Raw genomic sequence first — 26,201 nt, 5'->3', positions numbered from 1 at the left:
ACGTCGGAGTGATGGAGTGGACTTGTTAGGTAGCATGGGAGATGTATAATTAGTGGGTTAGAGGTGTGTTGATGAATTATCATTATGTGACCATGGTTGGTCTGGCAAAATGGTTAATCCCGCAGACTTTGAAACCATGAGTGCCGGAAAATTGGTGCTGTGCCTATGTATTGATTTATAAAAAAGAGGTAATGTTGGCAGTATAAGTAAGAATGTGTTAAACAGCATATGGAATGCGTTAAAAGAGAATGAAATTTTTAAGTAGTAAGGTGCTGTTAGATAATAATGATAACATTCCAAAAAGTAGTTCATCCTAAAGATTATAGTAGCCTTTTTTTTCAGATACTATATTGAGAATAAACTTCTGTAAAATCATGGCATTCTACTCAAAGATTTGGCATTGTAGCTGCATCCACTTTGCAGCTTTCCAGTCTTTCCTGAAACTTTCAGTCTCTTGTTTACACTGGTTCATTTCAGTTGCTTTCATGAGGCAGATTTATTGGATTATACTAAAATCATGACAGGTTGATTTTATCATCAAATTGCAGGGCAGGGACCTTGGAAAGTGGATCGATGTGGTCCATGTTGTTCATCTAATCAGTGGAGAGATTGTTGATATGGTTTTGAATCCTGTGCATTATAGTGATAGTGATGATGATTGTCAGTTACTCTTGGAAATAATTCCATAGATGAATTGGTAAAATTTTGACTTGCTGTCAGTGGACTGAACCAGGGCATGTAAAGCATCAGGGGTAAACCATGGAAAGCTATGGTGAAAACTACTTGTGGAGCAGATGTTGCTAAGAAGGATGAATTGATGGCACTTTCCAACAACAGCATCAAATGTCGAATGTCATTAAATATTTTGGATCAACTAAATGTGGTGCTGAAAAAAGTAGGAAAATTTTTGTTGCAGATAGATGAATCTGTGGACATTGCTGGTGAAGCTCAACTCATGGTTTTTGTGAGGTAAAGAGATGACAGAATTCTGAAGGAATTTCTGTTCTGTAGTGCCTTGTCAACAACCTCCAGTGGAGGAGACATATTTGTTATGGTGAATTTTTTTTTCAAGAAACGCAACTTTGGTTGAATTGTTTCGCTTTGTGTACTGATGGAGCTTCATCTATGGTAGGAAGTTGTGTAGGTTTTTTCACTCGAATTAAAGAGAAAATCCTGATGTCATGATAATTCACTGTTTTTTACATCTTGAAAACTTGGCCTCTCAATGTCTCCAGCCAGAACTCCGTGTGTTTCTGAATGATGTTATCGAAATTGTGAATTTTATCAATGCTAGAACTCTGAACTCTTGCATTTTTCATAAAATGTGTGAAGAGATGGGATCATAATCAGGACTTACTTTTCCACTTTGATGTCTGCTGGCTGTCTCAAGGGTGCATTCTTGGATGGGTTATTGAACTAAGAATTGAAATAGAAGTTTTTCTCAAGGAAAGAAGCATAAACTAGCCCAGTTGACTGCTTGGGTGGCAAAGCTGGCTTATTTTGGCAACATCCTAAGGCACCTGAATGAACTGAACTTAGACATGCAAAGCCAAAATCAGACTATGATGGACATTAGTGAAAAAATTGCCTAATTTAAGAAGAAGCTTGCACTTTTGAGAGAAAGATTAACCAGGGGAAAAATGGCTGATTTTCCAGAACTTAAGTATAGTGCTGGAAGATTCATCAGAAATATCCCTTGCTGACATTAAAGTGGTGTTTCAAGATCATTTGAAGAAGCTTCTGGAGGAAATGGACAGATTTTTGACGGAAAATGTCAGTCTGTGTCAACATAGATGGGTTAGGTATGTGTTCAGTTTGAACATCAGTGAAGTTGGAGATGTCTGGTTTTCAAGAAGACCATATAGATCTTTAGGAAAATCAGGTGCAGAAGCAGCGTTTTGAAAGTCTCTCATACCTGAATTCTGGGCTCAATTCAAGGATAAGCTCTTTTCCCTTTTCCAACCATATAGGTATATGAACAAGGATTTTCAGCTCTTGTGACGATCAGGACTACAGCAAGGAACCATCTGAATCCTCAGCATGATTTGTGCTCTTCTCTATCTATCACCATAAAACTGAATATGGAAGAACTCACCAGTGAAATGAAGGAACATCACGGTAGCCACTCAAATGCTAAATGTTTTCTTCCTTTTAGATTTTTGCAATGAAGTCCATTTGAAGAAAGAAATTGTCAAATTCCTGTCATTTGTGTGATCATAGAAAATATCATCATGGTAACCACAATTTTTGTTTACTAAATTTATAGGCAAGGAATCAATACTCAGAAGTCTGGACTCACTCATGAAGTGGCATCAAAGTTGCCAGTCAAAAGTTTGTTTTTCTTTGCTTGCCTAATTTTGCTATGAATTACATTTTCATGAAGTTGTGCCTTTCATTTTCTTCAAACAACATAAGAAATATCTATATGTATTGAATATTGAATTGAAGTAAAATTCATTAAAATTGATTGGATAAAACTAAATGAAGAAACACTGAAACTATGTCTTCGCCCTGAGGATCACCGGGCCAAAAAAATTGTATTTAGGGTCACATCCAAAAAAGTTTGGGAAACACTGGTCTAGAGGGGAACCATGTTTTAGGAGACAAATATATATGGTCAGGGATAGGAACTTTTAGGTTGTGAATGGTCCAGGATTTGAACTGTTAGACAAAATTTTATGTTGAAGGGGAACTGCTAAATATTGTATTTATATCTGTTCTTGTAAGTCATTACAAAGGCTTTAAAGTGAATATTATACCAAAGCATAATTTAGTTAAGATATCTGGTTGCGGTAGCGTATACAGACTACTACCACATATATATTACAACTTTAGCAGGAAGCATGATAATATGTTTACATTAAAGATTTTTCATTTTTATTTTTACACTTAAACTGAATATGTAAGATGTAATTGCTTTAAACTGAGTTTCATGCATTGTGTGAGGTGTAATTGAGTTAAGCTGTGCTCCAAGATATTCATTGAGATGATAATTGGGATATAGGAATTATGGATATTTCTTTCCTATAGTACATTTCAAATATTGTTTGCAAACTTATAGAGTACTGTTCTGAAAGACATATGTAGGGCACCTAATTAGCTGGGTTCATGCTAAACTTTTGTGAATTTTCATTTCACTCTATAAAGAATAAACTCATAAGCCAGGAATTGTAAGTAGACCTTAAGGATAATAGCTATGCATTGCAGCCATGAGACCCTTTAAGAATTAGTTCGTTGAAGAGGTATGATGAGAGTTTTAGCCAGGGGAATAGCAGCAAAGCAAAGACAGAAGCAAGAGGCTGTTGCCAAGTGAGTACAGAACAGGGAATGGATTGGATACATTTACTGCATCTGAATTTGAGATTGTAACAAAAGGCTTATTCCTTAAAAGGAAATAGAGATGACTTGTATTTGTGCCTGATGATTCAGTCCTCAGGAACAGATTAAGGGACTATTCATTAGTTACTATTTGGAGTTTGCTGCTTAGTATTTTCAAAGAGAGTAGTGTCCTCTAATATCTCTTGCTTACTAGCTGATTTCTATTGGAAAGGAATACTATTAGAATATATTTCTAAGGTCTAACTGTTAGGAAGGTAATTTATGACTTTTCAGTGATAGATTGTGTAAGATTCTATATTATACTTTTAGGATTGGATGTAGGAAAATTGCAAATGTATTTTAGACAGACAGACAGACTAATTGTTTACCCTATTTTTTAGAGTTTTAGGGCACAGCCGCTTGATATTGAGTGAGGAGCTGCAGCACAATATTTTGTTTGCTGATTTATGGGAAAAGGTGCAAACTAACCCAAAGCTGACTGAAAGGATTGTCCAGCGTAGCACAGTTTTACAGGTAGGAAGACTTGGGAATATATTTGTTGCAACTTCTTGGAATTTTTTTCATAAGCTTTTTCAAAGGGATTTTCTTTCCTTTTTCAGTGTTGTAGATACTTTTATAGAAAGCAAGAAAACAAGTATTGGCCAGTATCCACAGTCAGCACAGTTCCGTTCATTACTCATGGGAACATATTCTGATTTTTCAAGTAAACCTTTACACTTGCATTAACCCATTAATTTCCTCCTTGAGCTATTGGATTATCCTGTGTGAGGGACTAGAAAATAATGGTTGATTATGCCATAATTACATATGGTGCAAGTAATATATATACTATGTGACTGTAATTTGATATTTACTGTGAGTAGTGTAAAAAATCTTAAAAGCAAACTTTTAATCATCTATTAAACCTTATCTCCTCCCTTTATTAGTTATGACATCACAGTCTACCTGCTCAGATGCCACTTATTTACTGCTCTCTGATCATTGAATGGCAAGAAATTGGTTAGCAGAGCTTCGTTTGTGGCTAAACTTATTTCTAAGTATGCCACTCTGTGAATTGGTTTACAAGTTTTACTTTACCTTCTCGAAGTAGAGGAAGAACTTTTCTGCCGCCCAAAGTGCCTCTGTCTGTGCCTGTGTATTTGTGCATCCTTCTTTGTTTTTGTGCATCCTCACCTTGTTAGGTTTATCACATTTCAGTTCTTAGCCATGAAACTTCTATGCAAATCATACTGAACTGCACTTCAATGTTCCAAGTCACCCAAACATGCATTTTTCACCTTAGAGATGACTTTTGTAATCAAAGATTATCTGTGTCAACATGATGCATTGTAAACCTTGACTGTAATTTGATATCAAACATGAGATAATGGGATGTACAGTTTTTTTAACTGGACTTTGCCAGTGGAGAAGTTTAAAAGTTGTAGCTTGGATATGCTGGGGATTTGGGAAACCCATAACCTTTGGCAGGGTGTTTGGAGTGAAAATGGAAATGATGAATTCAAGTTCTGGGAGGGCTTGGAAGGAGGAGTGGTATAGATGGGATTGAGTGACACTCATCGGGATCAGCAGTTCTGCTGTCACCAAGTGTGGGAGGATGTTGCAGAGCATGGATGGAATGAATCAAGAATAGTATGGATGAAAGGAAAGATTGGAATTGTGAAGTATTCTTGGGTAAATGTTAAATTTTAGATATTAAGACTGCCCAAGGTAAGGATGTAGTGAATTTTTTTTTTTTTAGAGAAATTTGAATGTCTGTATAAGCTGTTGTGAGAATGAGAGAAACATGGTCGTAATGGGTGATATGAGTGCAAAAGTGGGATTTGATGAAATTGTTGAGATAGCTGGTAAAAGGGAAGTTCCTGGAGTAAATGAGAATCGATGTTACCTTGTGGATATTTGTGCTGAGAGGGTTTTATTCCTTGCAAAAACCTTTTTTTCAGCACAAAATAATTCATGGATATACATGGCTGAATGATGGAAGAGGAGAGCAAAAGGCTTTGATTGACTATATGGTAGTGGATGAAAGATTAAGAAAGGCCATGCTAGATGCTAAACTTTTGAGAGGATTCTTTGGAGACTCTGACCATTTTGCAGCTCTTGTGTGGATGAGGATCAGGGAGAAGTGGAGGTATGGTATAAAGAAGAATCGAGAGATAAAAGTGTTGACAAGTGAGAAGATGAATCTGAAAAAATGCAGGGAGGAGTATGAAAGGAAGGTAACTGAAAGTTCAGATGGAAGTGAAGTGAATGTAGGGGTGCATTCATGTGTGAATGAGGTGTTTAGAATGTTTAGAGAAATACTATTGAAGGTTGTACACTTAGTAGTTAGATATAGGGTCGTTAGATATGGGAATAAAAAGGAAAGTGCATGGTGGATGGAAGAGATTACAAATGCTGTGGAAGAGAAGAAAAAAAAGCATATGTTAGATTGCTCAATAGGAATCTACCAGTGGAAGATCAGCAAAGGAGGAGGGAAGAATATAGAATATGTAAGCAGAATGTTAAGAAGCTGATAGAGGAAAGCAAAGAAAGGGTAGATAAAAGAATTTAGAAGTTAAGTGAAAAGTTTTAGGATAATAAGCTTTACTGGAAGGAGATGAAAAAGGAAAGAGGTGTATGTAATTATGGAAATGTTAATGTAAGAAGTGAAGAAGGAGAGTTGCTGAATCAGAATGAGGAAGTGAAAGGAATATAGAGAGTATTCTGAAGAAAAGGGAGACCGCTGTTATTACATGCATGGGGATGGAGGTTGGAAGGAAGAGGATACGAGGACAAGGGCCTGTAGCAAGAAGGGAGGTAATAAGGGTAATAATGAGGCTAAAGATAGGAAAGGCACCTGGAATGGATGGTATTATGGCTGAAATGCTGAAGAATGGATGAGAAAGTATGTTAGAGTGAATGCATCTTATAAGTACTTTAGCATAGCAACAGAAGGTTGTGCCTAAGGATCGGATGAAAGCTATTATTGATCTTTTAGTTGAAGAAAAAGGTGCAAAGGATGAATGTAGCATTTATAGGGAAATGAGTCTGTTAAGTATACCAAGAAAATTATACGCAAGAATGTTGATTGATAGAGTGATAGAAGTGACTGAATGCAGAATAAGTGAAGAGGAAGGGGATTTTAGGAAAGTTAGGGGATGTTTGTATCTAATTTTTGTGGTAAAAATGACCATGGAAAAGTATTTAGCAAAAGGTGAGAAGTTGTATGCAGCTTTTATGGATCTGGAAATGTTAATGTAAGAAGTAAAGAAGGAGAATTCATGAATCAAAATGAGGAAGTGAAAGGAAATACAGAGTATTTTGAAGAAAAGGGAGACTGCCGTTATTACATGCATGGGGATGGAGGTTGGAAGGAAGAGGATACGAGTACAAGGGCCTGTAGCAAGAAGGGAGGTAAGATGGGCAGTAATGAGGTTAAAGATAGGAAAGGCACCTGGAATGGATGGTATTATGGCTGAAATGCTGAAGAATGGATGAGAAAGTATGTTAGAGTGGATGCATCTTATAGGGAAATGAGCTCTGTTAAGTATACCAAGAAAATTGTATGCAAGAATGTTGATTGATAGAGTGATGGAAGTGACTGAATGCAGAATAAGTGAAGAGGAAGGAGATTTTAGGTAAGTTAGGGGATGTTTGTACCAAATTTTTGTGGTAAAAATGACCATGGAAAAGCATTTAGTAAAAGGTAAGAAGTGGTATGCAGCTATTATGGATCTGGAGAAAGTGTATGACAGAATTGAGTGGAATGCTTTATGGGATGTGTTCAGGGGGACAACTGTTGGATGGTGTGAAAGCCTTGTATAGAGGAGCAAATGCATATGTAAGAGTGGATGGAGAGTTGAGGGAAGATTTTGATATGCATGTAGGTGTGAGGCAGGGCTGTGTGATGTCACCGTGGCTTTTTAATGTATATAATGTATTTAATGTATATATCCCTGGGGATAGGGGAGAAAGAATACTTTCCACGCATTCCTCACATGTTGTACAAGGCGACTAAAGGGGACGGGAGCAGGGGACTGGAAACCCTCCCCTCCTTGTATTTTGACTTTCTAAAAGGGGAAACAGAAGAAGGAGTCACACGGGGAGGGCTCATCCTCCTCGAAGGCTCAGATTGGGCTGTCTAAATGTGTGTGGATGTAACCACGATGGGAAAAAAGGAGAGATAGGTAGTATGTTTGAGGAAAGGAACCAGGATGTTTTGGCTCTGAGTGAAATGAAGCTCAAGGGTTTGGTTTGGTTTGGTTTGGGAATGTCTTGGGAATAAAGTCAAGGGTTAGTGAGAGGACAAGAGTAAGGGAAGGAGTAGCACTACTCCTGAAACAGGAGTGGTTAGAGTATGTGATGGAGTGTAAGAAAGTAAACTCTAAGATTGATACGGGTATAACTGAAGGTGGATGGAGAGAGATAGGTGATTATTGGTGCATATGCACCTGGGCATGAGAAGAAAAATCATGAGAGGCAAGTGTTTTGGGAGCAGCTGAGTGAGTGTGTTAGTAGTTTTGATGCACGAGACCGGGTTATAGTGATGGGTGATTTGAATGGAAAGGTGAGTAATGTGGCAGTTGAGAGAATAATTGGTGTACATGGGGTGTTCAGTGTTGTAAATGGAAATGGTGAAGAGTTTGTAGATTTATGTGCTGAAAAAGGACTGATGATTGGGAATACCTAGTTTAAAAAGAGAGATATACACAAGTATACGTATGTAAGGAGGAGATGGCCAGAGAGCGTTATTGGATTACATGTTAATTGATAGGCGTGCAAAAGAGAGACTTTTGGATGTCATTGTGCTGAGAGGTGCAACTGGAGGGATGTCTGTTCATTATCTTGTGGTGAAGGTGAAGATTTGTAGAGGTTTTCAAAAAAGAGGAGAGAATGTTAGGGTGAAAAGAGTGGTGAGAGTAAGTGAGCTAGGGAAGGAGACTTGTGTGATGAAGTTCCAGGAGAGACTGAGTACAGAATGGAAAAAGGTGAGAACTAAGGATGTAAGGGGAGTGGGGGAGGAATGGGATGTAGTTAGGGAAGCAGCGATGGCTTGCGCAAAAGATGCTTGTGGCATGAAACACAAGGGAGGTGGGCAGATTAGAAAGGGTAGTGAGTGGTGGGATGAAGAAGTAAATTATTAGTGAAAGAGAAGAGAGAGGCATTTGGATGATTTTTGCAGGGAAAAAATGCAATTGAGTGGGAGAGGTATAAAAGAAAGAGACAGGAGGTCAAGAGAAAGGTGCAAGAGGTGAAAAAGAGGGCAAATGAGAGTTGGGGTGAGAGAGTATCATTAAATTTTAGGGAGAATAAAAGAATGCTTTGGAAGGAGGTAAATAAAGTGCGTAAGACAAGGGAGCAAATGGGAACTTCAGTGAAGGGCACTAATGGGGAGGTGATAACAAGTAGTGGTGATGTGAGAAGGAGATGGAGTGAGTATTTTGGAGGTTTGTTGAATGTGTTTGATGATAGAGTGGCAGATATAGGTGTTTTGTTCGAGGTGGTGTGCAAAGTGAGAGGGTTAGGGAAAATGATTTGGTAAACAGAGAAGAGGTAGTGAAAGCTTTGCAGAAGATGAAAGCCGGCAAGGCAGCAGGTTTGGATGGTATTGCAGTGGAATCTATTTAAAAAAGTGCGTGACTGTATTGTTGACTGGTTGGTAAGGTTATTTAATGTATGTATGACTCATGGTGAGGTGCCTGAGGATTGGCGGAATGCGTGCATAGTGCCATTGTACAAAGGCAAAGGGGATAAGAGTGAGTGCTCAAATTACAGAGGTATAAGTTTGTTGAGTATTCTTGGTAAATTATATGGGAGGGTATTGATTGAGAGGGTGAAGGCATGTACAGAGCATCAGATTGGGGAAGAGCAGTGTGGTTTCAGAAGTGGTAGAGGATGTGTGGATCAGGTGTTTGCTTTGAAGAATGTATGTGAGAAATACTTAGAAAAGCAAATGGATTTGTATGTAGCATTTATGGATCTGGAGAAGGCATATGATAGAGTTGATAGAGATGCTCTGTGGAAGGTATTAAGAATATATGGTATGGGAGGCAAGTTGTTAGAAGCAGTGAAAAGTTTTTATTGAGGATGTAAGGCATGTGTACGTGTAGGAAGAGAGGAAAGTGATCAGGTTCTCAGTGAATGTAGGTTTGCGGCAGGGGTGTGTGATGTCTCAATGGTTGTTTAATTTGTTTATGGATGGGGTTGTTAGGGAGGTGAATGCAAGAGTTTTGGAAAGAGGGGCAAGTATGAAGTCTGTTGTGGATGAGAGAGCTTGGGAAGTGGGTCAGTTGTTGTTCGCTGATGATACAGTGCTGGTGGCTGATTCATGTGAGAAACTGCAGAAGCTGGTGACTGAGTTTGGTAAAGAGTGTGAAAGAAGAAAGTTAAGAGTAAATGTGAATAAGAGCAAGGTTATTAGGTACAGTAGGGTTGAGGGTCAAGTCAATTGGGAGGTAAGTTTGAATGAAGAAAAACTGGAGGAAGTAAAGTGTTTTAGATATCTGGGAGTGGATCTGGCAGTGGATGGAACCATGGAAGTGGAAGTGAATCATAGGGTGGGGGAGGGGGCGAAAATCCTGGGGGCGTCGAAGAATGTGTGGAAGTCGAGAACATTATCTCGGAAAGCAAAAATGTGTATGTTTGAAGGAATAGTGGTTCCAACAATGTTGTATGGTTGCGAGGCGTGAGCTATGGATAGAGTTGTGCGCAGGAGGGTGGATGTGCTGGAAATGAGATGTTTGAGGACAATGTGTGGTGTGAGGTGGTTTGATCGAGTAAGTAATGTAAGGGTAAGAGAGATGTGTGGAAATAAAAAGAGCGTGGTTGAGAGAGCAGAAGAGGGTGTTTTGAAATGTTTTGGTCACATGGAGAAAATGAGTGAGGAAAGTTTGACCAAGAGGATATATGTGTTGGAGGTGGAGGGAACGAGGAGAAGTGGGAGACCAAATTGGAGGTGGAAAGATGGAGTGAAAAAGATTTTGAGTGATCGGGGCTTGAACATGCAGGAGGGTGAAAGGAGGGCAAGGAATAGAGTGATTTGGATCGATGTGGTATACCGGGGTTGACGTGCTGTCAGTGGATTGAATGAGGGCATGTGAAGCATCTGGGGTAAACCATGGAAAGTTGTGTGGGGCCTGGATGTGGAAAGGGAGCTGGGGTTTCGGGCATTATTGCATGACAGCTAGAGACTGAGTGTGAACGAATGGGGCCTTTGTTGTCTTTTCCTAGCGCTACCTCGCATGCATGAGGGGGGAGGGGGATGGTATTCCATGTGTGTCGAGGTGGCGATGGGAATGAATAAAGGCAGACATTGTGAATTGTGTGCACGGGTATATATGTATGTGTCTTTGTGTGTATATATATGTGTACATTGAGATGTATAGGTATGTATATTTGCGTGTGTGGGGGTGTATGTATATACATGTGTATGGGAGTGGGTTGGGCCATTTCTTTCGTCTGTTTCCTTGCGCTACCTCGCAAATGCGGGAGACAGCGACAAAGCAAAATAGATAAATATGAATAAAAAGATGTTTTGGAAGGAGGTAAATAAAGTGCTAAGACAAGGGAACAAATGGGAACTTCGGTGAAGGGAGCTAATGGGGAGGTGAAAACATGTAGTGGTGATGTGAGAAGGAGATGGAGTAAGCATTTTGGAGGTTTGTTGAATGTGTTTGATGATAGAGTGGCAGATAAAGGGTGTTTTGGTCAAGGTGGTGTGCAAAGTGAGAGGGTTAGGGAAAATGATTTGGTAAACAGAGAAGAGGTAGTAAAAGCTTTGCGGAAGATGAAAGCCTGCAAGGCAGCGGGTTTGGATGGTACTGCAGTAGAATTTGTTAAAAAAGGGGGTGACTGTATTATTGACTGGTTGGTAAAGTTATTTAATGTATGTATGTCTCATGGTGAGGTGCCTGAGGATTGGCGGAATGCTTTCGTAGTGCCATTGTACAAAGGCAAAGGGGATAAAAGAGAGTGCTCAAATTACAATTGTATAAGTTTGTTGAGTATTCCTGGGAAATTGTATGGGAGGGTATTGATTGAGAGGGTGAAGGCATGTACAGAGCATCAGATTGGGGAAGAGCAGTGAAGTTTCAGAAGTGGTAGAGGATGTGTGGATCAGGTGTTTGCTTTGAAGAATGTATTTGAGAAATACTTAGAAAAGCAAATGGATTTTTATGTAGCATTTATGGATCTGAAGAAGGCTTATGATAGAGTTGATAGAGATGCTCTGTGAAGATATTAAGAATATATGGTGGGAGGGGGAAGTTGTTAGAAGCAGTGAAAAGTTTTTATTGAGGATGTAAGGCATGTGTACGAGTAGGAAGAGAGGAAAGTGATTGGTTCTTAGTGAATGTTGGTTTGCGGCAGGGGTGTGTGATGTCTCCATGGTTGTTTAATTTGTTTATGGATGTGGTTGTTAGGGAGGTGAATGCAAGAGTTTTGGAAAGAGGGGCAAGTATGCAGTCTGTTGTGGATGAGAGAGCTTGGGGAATGAGTCAGTTGTTGTTTGCTGATGATACATCACTGGTGGCTGATTCTTGTGAGAAACTGCAGAAGCTGGTGACTGAGTTCGGTAAAGTGTGTGAAAGAAGAAAGCTGAGAGTAAATGTGAATAAGAGCAAGGTTATTAGGTACAGTAAGGTTGAGGGATAAGTTAATTGGGAGGTAAGTTTGAATGGAGAAAAAGTGGAGGAAGTGAAGTGTTTTAGATATCTGGGAGTGGATTTGGCAGTGGATGGAACCATGGATGCGGAATTGAATCATAGGGTGGGAGAGGGGCGAAAGTTCTGGGAGCGTTGAAGAATGTGTGGAAGTCGAGAACATTATCTCGGAACGCAAAAATGGGTATGTTTGAAGGAATAGTGGTTCCAACAATGTTATATGGTTGCGAGGCATAGGCTATGGATAGAGTTGTGCGCAGGAGGGTGGATGTGCTGGAAATGAGATGTTTTAGGACAATATGTGGTGTGAGGTGGTTTGATTAAGTAATAATAGGGGAAGAGAGATGTGTGATAATAAAAAGAGTGTGGTTGAGAGAGCAGAAGAGGGTGTTTTGAATTGGTTTGGTCACATGGAGAGAATGAGTGAGGAAAGTTTGACCAAGAGGATATATGTGTCAGAGGTGAGGGAACGAGGAGAAGTGGGAGACCAAATTGGAGGTGGAAAGATGTAGTGAGAAAGATTTTGAGTGATTTGGGCCTGAACATGCAGGAGGGTGAAAGGCGTGCAAGGAATAGAGTGAATTGGAACGATGTGGTATACTGGGGTCGACGTGCTGTCAATAGATTGAACCAGGGCGTCTGAAGCGTCTGGGGTAAACCATGGAAGGTTCAGTGGGGCCTGGATGTGGGAAGGGTGCTGTGGTTTCAGTGCATTATACATGACAGCTAGAGACTGAGTGTGAATGAATGTGATCTTTGTTGTCTTTTCCTAGTGCTACCTCGTGCACATGCCAGTGGAAGGGGCTCTTATTTCATGTGTGGTGGGGTGGCGATGGGAATGAATAAAGGCAGACAGTATGAATTATGTGCATGTGTCTATATGTATATATGTTTGTGTGTGTATATACATATGTGTACGTTGAGATGTTTTTTTTTTTTTTTTTATACTTTGTCGCTGTCTCTCGCGTTTGCGAGGTAGCGCAAGGAAACAGACGAAAGAAATGGCCCAACCCCCCCCATACACATGTAAATACACACGTCCACACACGCAAATATACATACCTACACAGCTTTCCATGGTTTACCCCAGACGCTTCACATGCCTTGATTCAATCCACTGACAGCATGTCAACCCCTGTATACCACATCGCTCCAATTCACTCTATTCCTTGCCCTCCTTTCACCCTCCTGCATGTTCAGGCCCCGATCACACAAAATCCTTTTCACTCCATCTTTCCACCTCCAATTTGGTCTCCCTCTTCTCCTCGTTCCCTCCACCTCCGACACATATATCCTCTTGGTCAATCTTTCCTCACTCATTCTCTCCATGTGCCCAAACCATTTCAAAACACCCTCTTCTGCTCTCTCAACCACGCTCTTTTTATTTCCACACATCTCTCTTACCCTTACGTTACTTACTCGATCAAACCACCTCACACCACACATTGTCCTCAAACATCTCATTTCCAGCACATCCATCCTCCTGCGCACAACTCTATCCATAGCCCACGCCTCGCAACCATACAACATTGTTGGAACTACTATTCCTTCAAACATACCCATTTTTGCTTTCCGGGATAATGTTCTTGACTTCCACACATTTTTCAAGGCTCCCAAAATTTTTGCCCCCTCCCCCACCCTATGATCCACTTCCGCTTCCATGGTTCCATCCGCTGACAGATCCACTCCCAGATATCTAAAACACTTCACTTCCTCCAGCCTCTCACCATTCAAACTCACCTCCCAAATGACTTGACCCTCAACCCTACTGTACCTAATAACCTTGCTCTTATTGACATTTACTCTTAACTTTCTTCTTCCACACACTTTACCAAACTCCGTCACCAGCTTCTGCAGTTTCTCACATGAATCCGCCACCAGCGCTGTATCATCAGCGAACAACAACTGACTCACTTCCCAAGCTCTCTCATCCCCAACAGACTTCATACTTGCCCCTCTTTCCAAAACTCTTGCATTTACCTCCCTAACAACCCCATCCATAAACAAATTAAACAACCATGGAGACATCACACACCCCTGCCGCAAACCTACATTCACTGAGAACCAATCACTTTCCTCTCTTCCTACACGTACACATGCCTTACATCCTCGATAAAAACTTTTCACTGCTTCTAACAACTTGCCTCCCACACCATATATTCTTAATACCTTCCACAGAGCATCTCTATCAACTCTATCATATGCCTTCTCCAGATCCATAAATGCTACATACAAATCCATTTGCTTTTCTAAGTATTTCTCACATACATTCTTCAAAGCAAACACCTGATCCACACATCCTCTACCACTTCTGAAACCACACTGCTCTTCCCCAATCTGATGCTCTGTATATGCCTTCACCCTCTCAATCAATACCCTCCCATATAATTTACCAGGAATACTCAACAAACTTATACCTCTGTAATTTGAGCACTCACTCTTATCCCCTTTGCCTTTGTACAATGGCACTATGCAAGCATTCCGCCAATCCTCAGGCACCTCACCATGAGTCATACATACATTAAATAACCTTACCAACCAGTCAACAATACAGTCACCCCCTTTTTTAATAAATTCCACTGCAATACCATCCAAACCTGCTGCCTTGCCGGCTTTCATCTTCCGCAAAGCTTTTACTACCTCTTCTCTGTTTACCAAATCATTTTCCCTAACCCTCTCACTTTGCACACCACCTCGACCCAAACACCCTATATCTGCCACTCTGTCATCAGACACATTCAACAAACCTTCAAAATACTCATTGAGATGTATAGTTATGTATATGTGTATGTGTGGACGTGTATGTATATACATGGTATGTGGGTGGGTTGGGCCATTCTTTTGTCTGTTTCCCCTGTGCTACCTTGCTAACGCGGGAGACTGCAACAAAGCAAAATAATAATAAAAAAAAATCATTGGCTTTTATACTTTTTGGCCTGGAACCCCCTGTCAGCATATTCCTGGATACCACTCACCCATCTACCCTTTCAAGTTTTATTAAACAATATTATTTTTTTTTTTTTTATTATACTTTGTCGCTGTCTCCCGCGTTTGCGAGGTAGCGCAAGGAAACAGACGAAAGAAATGGCCCAACCCCCCCCATACACATGTATATACATACGTCCACACATGCAAATATACATACCTACACAGCTTTCCATGGTGTACCCCAGACACTTCACATGCCTTGATTCAATCCACTGACAGCACGTCAACCCCGGTATACCACATCGCTCCAATTCACTCTATTCCTTGCCTTCCTTTCACCCTCCTGCATGTTCAGGCCCCGATCACACAAAATCTTTTTCACTCCATCTTTCCACCTCCAATTTGGTCTCCCTCTTCTCCTCGTTCCCTCCACCTCCGACACATATATCCTCTTGGTCAATCTTTCCTCACTCATTCTCTCCATGTGCCCAAACCACTTCAAAACACCCTCTTCTGCTCTCTCAACCACGCTCTTTTTATTTCCACACATCTCTCTTACCCTTACGTTACTCACTCGATCAAACCACCTCACACCACACATTGTCCTCAAACATCTCATTTCCAGCACATCCATCCTCCTGCGCACAACTCTATCCATAGCCCACGCCTCGCAACCATAAAACATTGTTGGAACCACTATTCCTTCAAACATACCCATTTTTGCTTTCCGAGATAATGTTCTCGACTTCCACACATTCTTCAAGGCCCCCAGAATTTTTGCCCCCTCCCCCACCCTATGATCCACTTCCGCTTCCATGGTTCCATCCGCTGCCAGATCCACTCCCAGATATCTAAAACACTTCACTTCCTCCAGTTTTTCTCCATTCAAACTCACCTCCCAATTGGCTTGACCCTCAACCCTACTGTACCTAATAACCTTGCTCTTATTCACATTTACTCTTAACTTTCTTCTTCCACACACTTTACCAAACTCAGTCACCAGCTTCTGCAGTTTCTCACATGAATCAGCCACCAGCGCTGTATCATCAGCGAACAACAACTGACTCACCTCCCAAGCTCTCTCATCCCCAACAGACTTCATACTTGCCCCTCTTTCCAAAACTCTTGCATTTACCTCCCTAACAACCCCATCCATAAACAAATTAAACAACCATGGAGACATCACACACCCCTGCCGCAAACCTACATTCACTGAGAACCAATCACTTTCCTCTCTTCCTACACGTACACATGCCTTACATCCTCGATAAAAACTTTTCACTGCTTCTAACAACTTTCCTCCCACACCATATATTCTTAATACCTTCCACAGAGCATCTCTATCAACTCTATCATATGCCTTCTCCAGATCCATAAATGATACATACAAATCCATTTGCTTTTCTAAGTATTTCTCACATACATTCTTCAAAGCAAACACCTGATCCACACATCGTCTACCACTTCTGAAACCACATTGCTCTTCCCCAATCTGATGCTCTGTACATGCCTTCACCCTCACAATCAATACCCTCCCATATAATTTACCAAGAATACTCAACAAACTTATACCTCTGTAATTTGAGCACTCACTCTTATCCCCTTTGCCTTTGTACAATGGCACTATGCACGCATTCCGCCAATCCTCAGGCACCTCACCATGAGTCATACATACATTAAATAACCTTACCAACCAGTCAACAATACATTCACCCCCTTTTTTAATAAATTCCACTGCAATACCATCCAAACCTGCTGCCTTGCCGGCTTTCATCTTCCGCAAAGCTTTCACTACCTCTTCTCTGTTTACCAAATCATTTTCCCTAACCCTCTCACTTTGCACACCACCTCGACCAAAACACCCTATATCTGCCACTCTATCATCAAACACATTCAACAAACCTTCAAAATACTCACTCCATCTTCTCACATCACCACTACTTGTTTTCACTTCCCCATTTGCGCCCTTCACTGAAGTTCCCATTTGCTCCCTTGTCTTACGCACTTTATTTACCTCCTTCCAGAACATCTTTTTATTCTCCCTAAAATTTGATGATACTCTCTCACCCCAACTCTCATTTGCCCTTTTTTTCACCTCTTGCACCTTTCTCTTGACCTCCTGTCTCTTTCTTTTATACATCTCCCACTCAATTGCATTTTTTCCCTGCAAAAATCGTCCAAATGCCTCTCTCTTCTCTTTCACTAATACTCTTACTTCTTCATCCCACCACTCACTACCCTTTCTAATCAACCCACCTCCCACTCTTCTCATGCCACAAGCATCTTTTGAGCAATCCATCACTGATTCCCTAGATACATCCCATTCCTCCCCCACTCCCCTTACTTCCATTGTTCTCACCTTTTTCCATTCTGTACTCAGTCTCTCCTGGTACTTCCTCACACAGGTCTTTTTCCCAAGCTCACTTACTCTCACCACCCTCTTCACCCCAACATTCACTTTTCTTTTCTGAAAACCCATACAAATCTTCACCTTAGCCTCCACAAGATAATGATCAGACATCCCTCCAGTTGCACCTCTCAGCACATTAACATCCAAAAGTCTCTCTTTCGCACGCCTGTCAATTAACACGTAATCCAATAACGCTCTCTGGCCATCTCTCCTACTTACATAAGTATACTTATGTATATCTCGCTTTTTAAACCAGGTATTCCCAATCATCAGTCCTTTTTTAGCACAAAAATCTACAAGCTCTTCACCATTTCCATTTACAACACTGAACACCCCATGTATACCAATTATTCCCTCAACTGCCACATTACTCACCTTTGCATTCAAATCACCCATCACTATAACCCGGTCTCGTGCATCAAAACCACTAACACACTCATTCAACTGCTCCCAAAACACTTGCCTCTCATGATCTTTCTTCTCATGCCCAGGTGCATATGCACCAATAATCACCCACCTCTCTCCATCAACTTTCAGTTAAACAATAATTGATGATTTTTATACCAGTATACAGTACTTAATTGCTTGAGTGGGATTACTGCAGTGGATCTGTATAATGATAAACTCATTTCTTACTTGAGTTTGAGTTTTTGGATGAATGAAAGAAGTTTTCCTGCTTCTATATGCACCTAGTTTTAGCAAAACTTATAATATTAACTGAAAATAGTAACTACAATTGAATAGGAAGTTACTCTTAGCAGTAATTGATAGAAATCAGAAATTTTTCGTTACACTGAAACCAAAATTCTTCTCATGTTTAAGACAGTTACTGGCTGCATTAATACAAGATTAATGATTTTTATGCATAATCTTCTCATATATTTCATAATCCTAATGCAATTAAATGAAAAGTCATTTAAAAACGGAAGAATGTAAGTGCAATAAAATCAAACTTTTACGAACTTTTCCCACGGTTATTCCTTTAATCAGCCTGCTACAAAACGAGATGGTGGATAGGTAGTACTCATCAATGAGATGGGTGGTGCTGACTCTTCTGACTGACTAGTCTGATAAAATTTGGTGTCATCTGGTTGCTAAGGGCACATTGGAGATCACTTTCCACATCTAGCTTGTTTCTTTGCTTTGTTTTTATATTAACCAATGCTGAAAAGCCTACTTCACATGGGTAAGTAGATGAAAATGGGACAATGACTTTTATGACTGACATGCTTATTTTCTAATAGACAGAGATATTTCACCCAATACTTCTCCAGACCAAGACAAGTAAAACCATCATTTGCTTCTTAATCAAATTTTAGTTCAAGAAATTTTTCTTGCATAGCTTCAGGATCTTCCTCATCTTCCACGGAAAAGGGGTTCCTGGCAAACTTTAATTCAAAATTGGTGTAGCTAATGTTAGGAAAATAGTTATAAAATTTGTTATCCTGACCAAACTTTTCTCTCGACTGCTCATTCCCCCCTCTGAATTCTTTGGTGACCCCCTTGGGGGCATGCCCCTGTACTTTAAGAACCATTGATATATATGGATAGAGAGATGAAAGTAAAACAAGGGAAAAGGGGTACAGAGATGGAGTGTGGATGTGAGAAGTGGTGGCTTGTGGCAAGCCTTTTTGCAGATGATAGTGTTGTTTGCTGTAAGTGTACAAGAGTTGCAGAAGGTTGTAAGTGTGTTTTATGATGTGTTTTTAAGAAAACAGAGTAAAAGTATAGATTTTGTATGACCCTATAGAGTGAAAGGAGAAAGTACACTAAATTTTGCTTTAGATATGGGGGGAAAAAGACTGGAAGAGGTAAGAAGATTTAAGTATTTAGGAGCTCCCTTGAGTAAGTGTGGTGATATGGAAGGAGAGATAAAGGAGAGAGCAGTACAGGGTAGAAGTGTCATTAGGTCCCCTAATAGAATGATTAAGGATACAGGTGTAAGTACGAAAGTGAAGAGAGGATTAAGGGACAGCATAGTCCTCCCAAAACTGACCTATGCAGCCAAAACGTGGACATGGAATGAGTCATAAAGGTTAAGAATCCAGGCTGAGGAAATGAACTATTTGAGAAGAGCATGTGGTGTGACTAGATTGAATGAAGAAAGAAATGGAATGGTGTATGAGAGATGTGGCATGGCAGGGAATGCAAAGGAAAGAATTGTTGAGAGGTAGAACGGGTGAAATGTAACACTGTGAGGAGGTTTGGGCATCTGGAAAGAATGCAAGAGTGGAAGTTTACAAGGAGAGTGCATAGTACAGTTAAAGGAGTTAGTGATAAAGGTAAATCACCTGTGACATAGGCAAATAAGGTGGAAGAATACTGGAGGGAGAGATATGGTGCAAGAAAGCGTGGAATGGTGTATGCAAGGGAGGCATGTAAGGACAGGGATAGGTGGAGACTCTTTTGCTCTGGTCACCCCTTAATGGGAGTTCCTAGAGTGAACGGGCATCAGAGATATAGATAGATAGGTAGATACTGCTGGTTTTTCTTTCACGTTTATGTCAGTAATTACTGGATTTACTTTCTTAGATTTCCTAGTGGTTCCATTGTGCTAGACTGTTTTGATAAGGTTGGTAGTGAACTGCAAATGGGAAGTCGTAAATTACTGGTCTTTCCTTTCTTGTACTATATGGATAAGAAATGTCTGTATATTTTTTGGCAATAGTTTATGTTTCGTGGTGTGTGGGTGTTTGTTTACATCATTTATGAATAACTGTAATGGTGACTTAGGAAGTCATGGATTGTCAGCCTTGCATTTTACATTACATACTGAAATGGATGTATTTATTTTTTTATTTATTTTGCTTTGTGGCTGTCTCCTGCGTTAGCGAGGTAGCGCAAGGAAACAGACGAAAGAAATGGCCCAACCAACCCACATACACATCTATATACATACACGTCCACACACGCAAACGTACATACCTATACATATCAACGTATACATATATATACACACACCGACATATACATATATACACATGTACATAATTCATACTGTCTGCCTTTATTCATTCCCGTCGCCACCCTGCCACACATGAAGTAACAACCCCCTCCCCCCTCATGTGCGTGAGGTAGCGCCAGGAAAAGACAACAAAAGCCACATTCGTTCACACTCAGTCTCTAGCTGTCATGTGATAATGTAACAAAACCACAACTCCCTTTCCACATCCAGGCCCCACAGAACTTTCCATGGTTTACCCCAGATGCTTCACATGCCCTGGTTCAATCCATTGACAGCATGTCAACCTCAGTATACCACATTGTTCCAGTTCACTCTATTCCTTGCACGTCTTTCACCCTCCTGCATGTTCAGGCCCCGATCACTCAAAATCTTTTTCACTCCATCTTTCCACCTCCAATTTGGTCTCCCACTTCTCCTTGTTCCCTCCACCTCTGACACATATATCCTCTTGGTCATTCTTTCCTCACTCATTCTCTCCATGTGACCAAACCATTTCAAAACACCCTATTCTGCTCTCTCAACCACACTCTATTTATTACCACACATCTCTCTTACCCTATTATTACTTACCTGATCAAACCTCCTTACACCACATATTGTCCTCAAACATCTCATTTCCAGCACATCCATCCTCCTCTACACAACTCTATCCATAGCCCACGCCTCGCAACCATATAACATCGTTGGAACCACTATTCCTTCAAACATACCCATTTTTGCTTCGAGATCATATTCTCGACTTCCACACATTCTTCAATGCTCCCAGAATTTTCGCCCCCTCCCCCACCCTATGATCCACTTCCCCTTTCATGGTTCCATCCGCTGCCAAATCCACCTTCAGATATCTAAAACACTTCACTTCCTGCAGTTTTTCTCCATTCAAACTTACCTCCCAGTTGACTTGACCCTCAACCCTACTGTACCTAATAACCTTGCTCTTATTCACATTTACACTCAACTTTCTTCTTTCACACACTTTACCAAACTCAGTCACCAGCTTCTGCAGTTTCTCACATGAATCAGCCACCAGCGCTGTATCATCAGCGAACAACAACTGATTCGCTTCCCAAGCTCTCTCATCCACAACAGACTGCATACTTGCCCCTCTTTCCAAAACTCTTGCATTCACCTCCCTAACGACCCCATCCATAAACAAATTAAAGAACCATGGAGACATCACACACCCCTGTCTCCAAACCTACATTCACTGAGAACCAATCACTTCTTCACTCACATGCATATACTTATGTATATCTCTCTTTTTAAACTAGGTATTCTCAATCACCAGTCCTTTTTCAGCACACAAATCTACAAGATCTTCACCATTTCCCTTTACAACACTGAACACCCCATGTACACTAATTATTCCCTCAACTGCCACATTACTCACCTTTCCATTCAAATCACCCATCACTATAACCCGGTCTCATGCATCAAAACAACTAACACACTCACTCAGCTGCTCCCAAAACACTTGCCTCTCATGATCTTTCTTCTCATGCCAGGTGCATGTGCACCAATAATCGCTCATGTCTCTCCATCAACTTTCAGTTTTACCCATATCAATCTAGAGTTTACTCTCTTACTCTCTATCACATACCCCCACCACTCCTGTTTCAGGAGTAGTGCTACTCCTTCCCTTGCTCTTGTCCTCTCACTAACCCCTGACTTTACTCCCAAGACATTCCCAAACCACTCTTCCCCTTTACCCTTGAGCTTCGTTTCACTCAGAGCCAAAACATCCAGGTTCCTTTCCTCAAACATACTACTTATCTCTCCTTTTTTCTTATCTTGGTTACATCCACACACATTTAGACACCCCAATCTGATCCTTCGAGGAGGATGAGCACTCCCCGCGTGACTCCTTCTTCTGTTTTCCCTTTTAGAAAGTTAAAATCCAATTAATGGAGGGTTTCTAGCCCCCCTCTCCCGTCCCATTTAGTCGCTTTCAATGACACGTGAGGAATGTGTGGGAAGTATTCTTTCTCCCCTATCCCCAGGGATATGGATGTATTGTTTTAATATTTCACTTATGTTGATGACAGACTCCCAGGAGAATCATATTTTGATAATTTTATCTATAACAAATTTACTTGGACATGTTCACATTTATCCATGGCTGTTGAAAAGAGTGGACTACGAGAATCACAGATCACCAATTATTTGTGTTTTCTCTAACAGTGAAGTAGTATACCTATAGGGTACATATCTTAGTCATTCATGTCATGCAACATGCTTCATAGTCTGGGCTTTGATATTCTTTTTTTTATACTTGATTGCTGTCTCCTGCATTAGAGAGGTAGTGTTAAGAACAGGCAATGAAGGGCTGCATCCATTTACATCGACACTCTGTCAGTCATGTGTAATGCACCAAAACCACTGTTTCCCATGCACAGCCAGTCCCCACTGACCTCTCCATGGTTTACTCTAGATGCTTCAGCATGGCTTGGCTTAGTCCAATGATGGCACATCAACCCCAGTATACCACATTGTTCTAGTTCACTCTGTTCCATACATGCATCTCACCCTCCTGCATGTTTGGGCCCCGATCACTCAAAATCTTTTTTCTTCTATCATTCCATCTCCAATTTGGTCTCTCCATTCTCTTTGTTCCCTTCACTTCTTGCAACCTTTCCTCACTCATTCTATCAATATGTCCAAAGTACTTCAGCATACCATCTTCAGCTCTCCAGCCCACACTCTTTTTATTATGAGACCTTTCTCGTACCCTTTCATTTCTAAGTCAAACCACCTCACGCCACATATTGTCCTCGTACATTTCTTTTCCAATGCAGTCACCCTCCTCCATGCACAGTCTTGTATGGAGCCCATGCCTTGCATCCATATACTTTGTTGGTACTTCAATATATTCAAACATACCCATTTTTGCCCTCCCGGATGACAATCTCTCTTTCAGCTTATTCTTCAGTACTTCCATACCCTGCACCCCCTCCCCCACCCTGTGACTCAGTTTCACTTCCATGAATCTATTTGATGCCATGTCCACTCCTAGGTGTGCAAAATACTCCACTCCCTACACTTTTTCTCCCTTCAGACTGACAACCCAGCTAACCTGTACCTAAGCTCTGCTAAAGCAAATAACCATACTTTTATTCACATTTACTCTCAGCTTTCTCCATTTACACACCCTTCCAAATTCAGTCATCAACTTCTGCCGTTTCACACATGAATGTGCCACGAATGCTGTATCATTAGTAAACAACATCTGACTATCTTTTCAGGCCCTCTCAATACCCTCAATACCCCTTACTACAACACATGCATTTACCTCCCCATCACCCCCATCCATAAACAAATTGAGCAACCATGGTGACATCACACACCCCTTCCTCAGACCATCATTCACTTGCAACCATCTACTCTCCTTTCTTTGTATTCTTGATGAAAACTTTTTATTGCCTCGAGCAGCTTTCCTCCTGCACCACGTATTCTTAAGACCTTGTGCAAGTCATCTACCATTAACTTTATCCTATGCTTTCTCTAGATTCATAAATGCCACATATGAAATTCATCCGTTTCTCAAGGTATTTCTGACACACATTCTTCAATGCAGACACCTGAACCACACATCCTCCATCACTTCTGAATGCACACGCTTCCTCCACAATCTGATGTTCTGTACATAGCTTTACTGTTTCAGTCACTACCTTCCCATACAATTTTCAAACTACATGTGACAAACGTATGCCTCTGTAGATTGAACACTCACATTTTTCCCTCTTGCCTTTGTGCTATGGCACTATACATGCATTTTATCAGTCCTCAGGTACCTCAGGCATATTGACCCCTGTATATCACATTGTTTTAGTTCACTCTATGCCATGTATGCCTTTCATCCTCCTGCATGTTCAGGCCCTGATCCCTCAAACTCTTTTTCATTTCATCTTTCCATCTCCAATTTGATCTACCCCTTCTCCTTGTTCCCTCTGCCTCTGACACATATATATCATCTTTGTTGATATCTCACTCAACCACTCAATATGTTCAAACCATTTCAGCACACCCTTTTTAGCTCTCTCAATTACACTCATCTTATTACCACACCTCTCTTTTACCCTTTTATTACTTACTTGATCAAACCACTGCACACTGCACAGTGTCCTCAAGCATTTCATTTTCTACACATCCTCACCTATATCCCATGCTTTGTATCCATATAACATTGTTGGGACTACTATACCCTCTGACATATCCACTGTTTGCCATCCCAGCAACAGTCTCTCTTTCTACTTATTCAATAGTGCCCCAAGAAACTTGGCCTACTAACCCACCCTATGACTCACATCCACTTCCATGGTTCCATTTGCCACCTTGTCCTTTCCCAGGTACATAAAACACTTCACTTCCTCCAGTGATATTTTCCCTTCAGACTCACAACCCATCTAACATGACCCTCAAACCTGCTAAATCTAATAACGTTGCTTTTATTCTCATTCACCTCATCCTCCTCCTTTCACAAACTCTTCCAAACTCAGTTATCAACATCAACACATTCTCATTTGAATCTGCCACCAGCATTGTATCATCAGCAAATAACAGCTGACTTGCTTCCCAAGCCCTCATCCCCGACAGACTTCGTACTAACCCTTTTTTCCAACACTCTTGCATTTCTTCCCTCTTCACCCTATCCATGAACAGATTAAACAGCTGTGGTGATACCACACACCCCTGCAGCACACTTTCACTTAGAACCACTCACTGTCCTGTCTTCCCACTTGTACACATGCCTTATGCCTTTGATGAAAATTTTCCCCTGCTTATAAAATCTTTCCTTCTACACCTTTTATCCTTAAGACCTTCCACAAAGCATCTCTATCATCCCTGTCATTTACTTTTTGTAGATTCATAAATGTCACATACAGATCCTTCAGTTTCTTTAAGTATTTCTCACACATTCCATAAAGCAAACACTTGATCCACACATCCTCTACCACTTCTGAAACCATTCTGTTCTTCCCTAGTTAGATGGTCTGTACATACCCTCACCCTCTGAATCATTACTCCTCCATGCATTTTCCCAGGTACACTCAGCAAACTTGTACCTTTGTAGTTTGAAAACTCACCTTTATCCCCCTTGCCTTTACATAATGGTGCAATACGTTCATTCAGCCAATCCTCAGGCACCTTACCGTGATCTATACATACATAGGAAATCATAACTTACCAGTCAACAACACAATCACCCCCTTTCTTAAGAAATTCAAATGCAATACCATCTTCCTCAGCTGCCTTGCCACATTTCATCATACCTAAGGCTTTCACCATAGCTTTTCTTTTCACCAGACCACTCTTCATGACTCACTTCACATATCACCACAACCCAAACACCCTACACTACCACCCTATCATCAAACACATTCAACAATCCTTCAGTATACTCACTTCATCTCATACAAACTGTATCACCATCTGTTACCACTCCCCCATAGTTCTCCTTTACCAATGTTCCTATTTTTTCTCTTGTTTTTCGTACTGTATCACCCTCCTTCCAAGGTATCTTCTTATTCTCGTTAAAGTGTACTGATGCTCACACACCCAAACTCATTTGCCCTCTTTTTCATTCCCTTCACCTTCCTCTTGACTTCATGCCACTTCCTCTTATATATCTCCCAATCATTTTGCACTCTTCCCCAGGAAATACTGCTCATATACCTGCCTTTTCTCTTTTACTTGCAACTTCCCTTATTCATCCCACTTCCCTTTCTAATCTGCTTACTTACCAGCTGATGCATGCCACTCATGCTAGCAGTGCTTCCCTAAATATCTCCTATTCCTCACCCATTCCTGTATCTTTTACTTTTTACTTTTTTTATTCTCACCTTTTGCCATTTTACACTGAATCTCTCCTGGTATTTTGTTACACAAGTCTCCTCTCCAAGATCACTCCCTTTTCGCCCAT

The 26,201-nt window shown here is 40.7% G+C and overlaps 1 protein-coding gene across 1 annotated transcript in view; it reads left to right on the top strand.

The window, feature by feature from the left end:
- LOC139764052 (2',5'-phosphodiesterase 12) overlaps positions 1-26,201 on the top strand; it is a 213,006-nt gene that overhangs the window by 123,138 nt on the left and 63,667 nt on the right. Inside the window, exon 5 of the mRNA XM_071690508.1 lies at positions 3,720-3,852. Coding sequence (XP_071546609.1) covers positions 3,720-3,852 — 133 coding nt within the window. The remainder of the gene's footprint in view (positions 1-3,719; positions 3,853-26,201) is intronic.

This window comes from Panulirus ornatus, chromosome 48, assembly GCF_036320965.1.
Source record: "Panulirus ornatus isolate Po-2019 chromosome 48, ASM3632096v1, whole genome shotgun sequence".
Lineage (NCBI taxonomy): Eukaryota > Metazoa > Arthropoda > Malacostraca > Decapoda > Palinuridae > Panulirus > Panulirus ornatus.
This window is presented reverse-complemented; position numbering and strand designations above follow the sequence as displayed.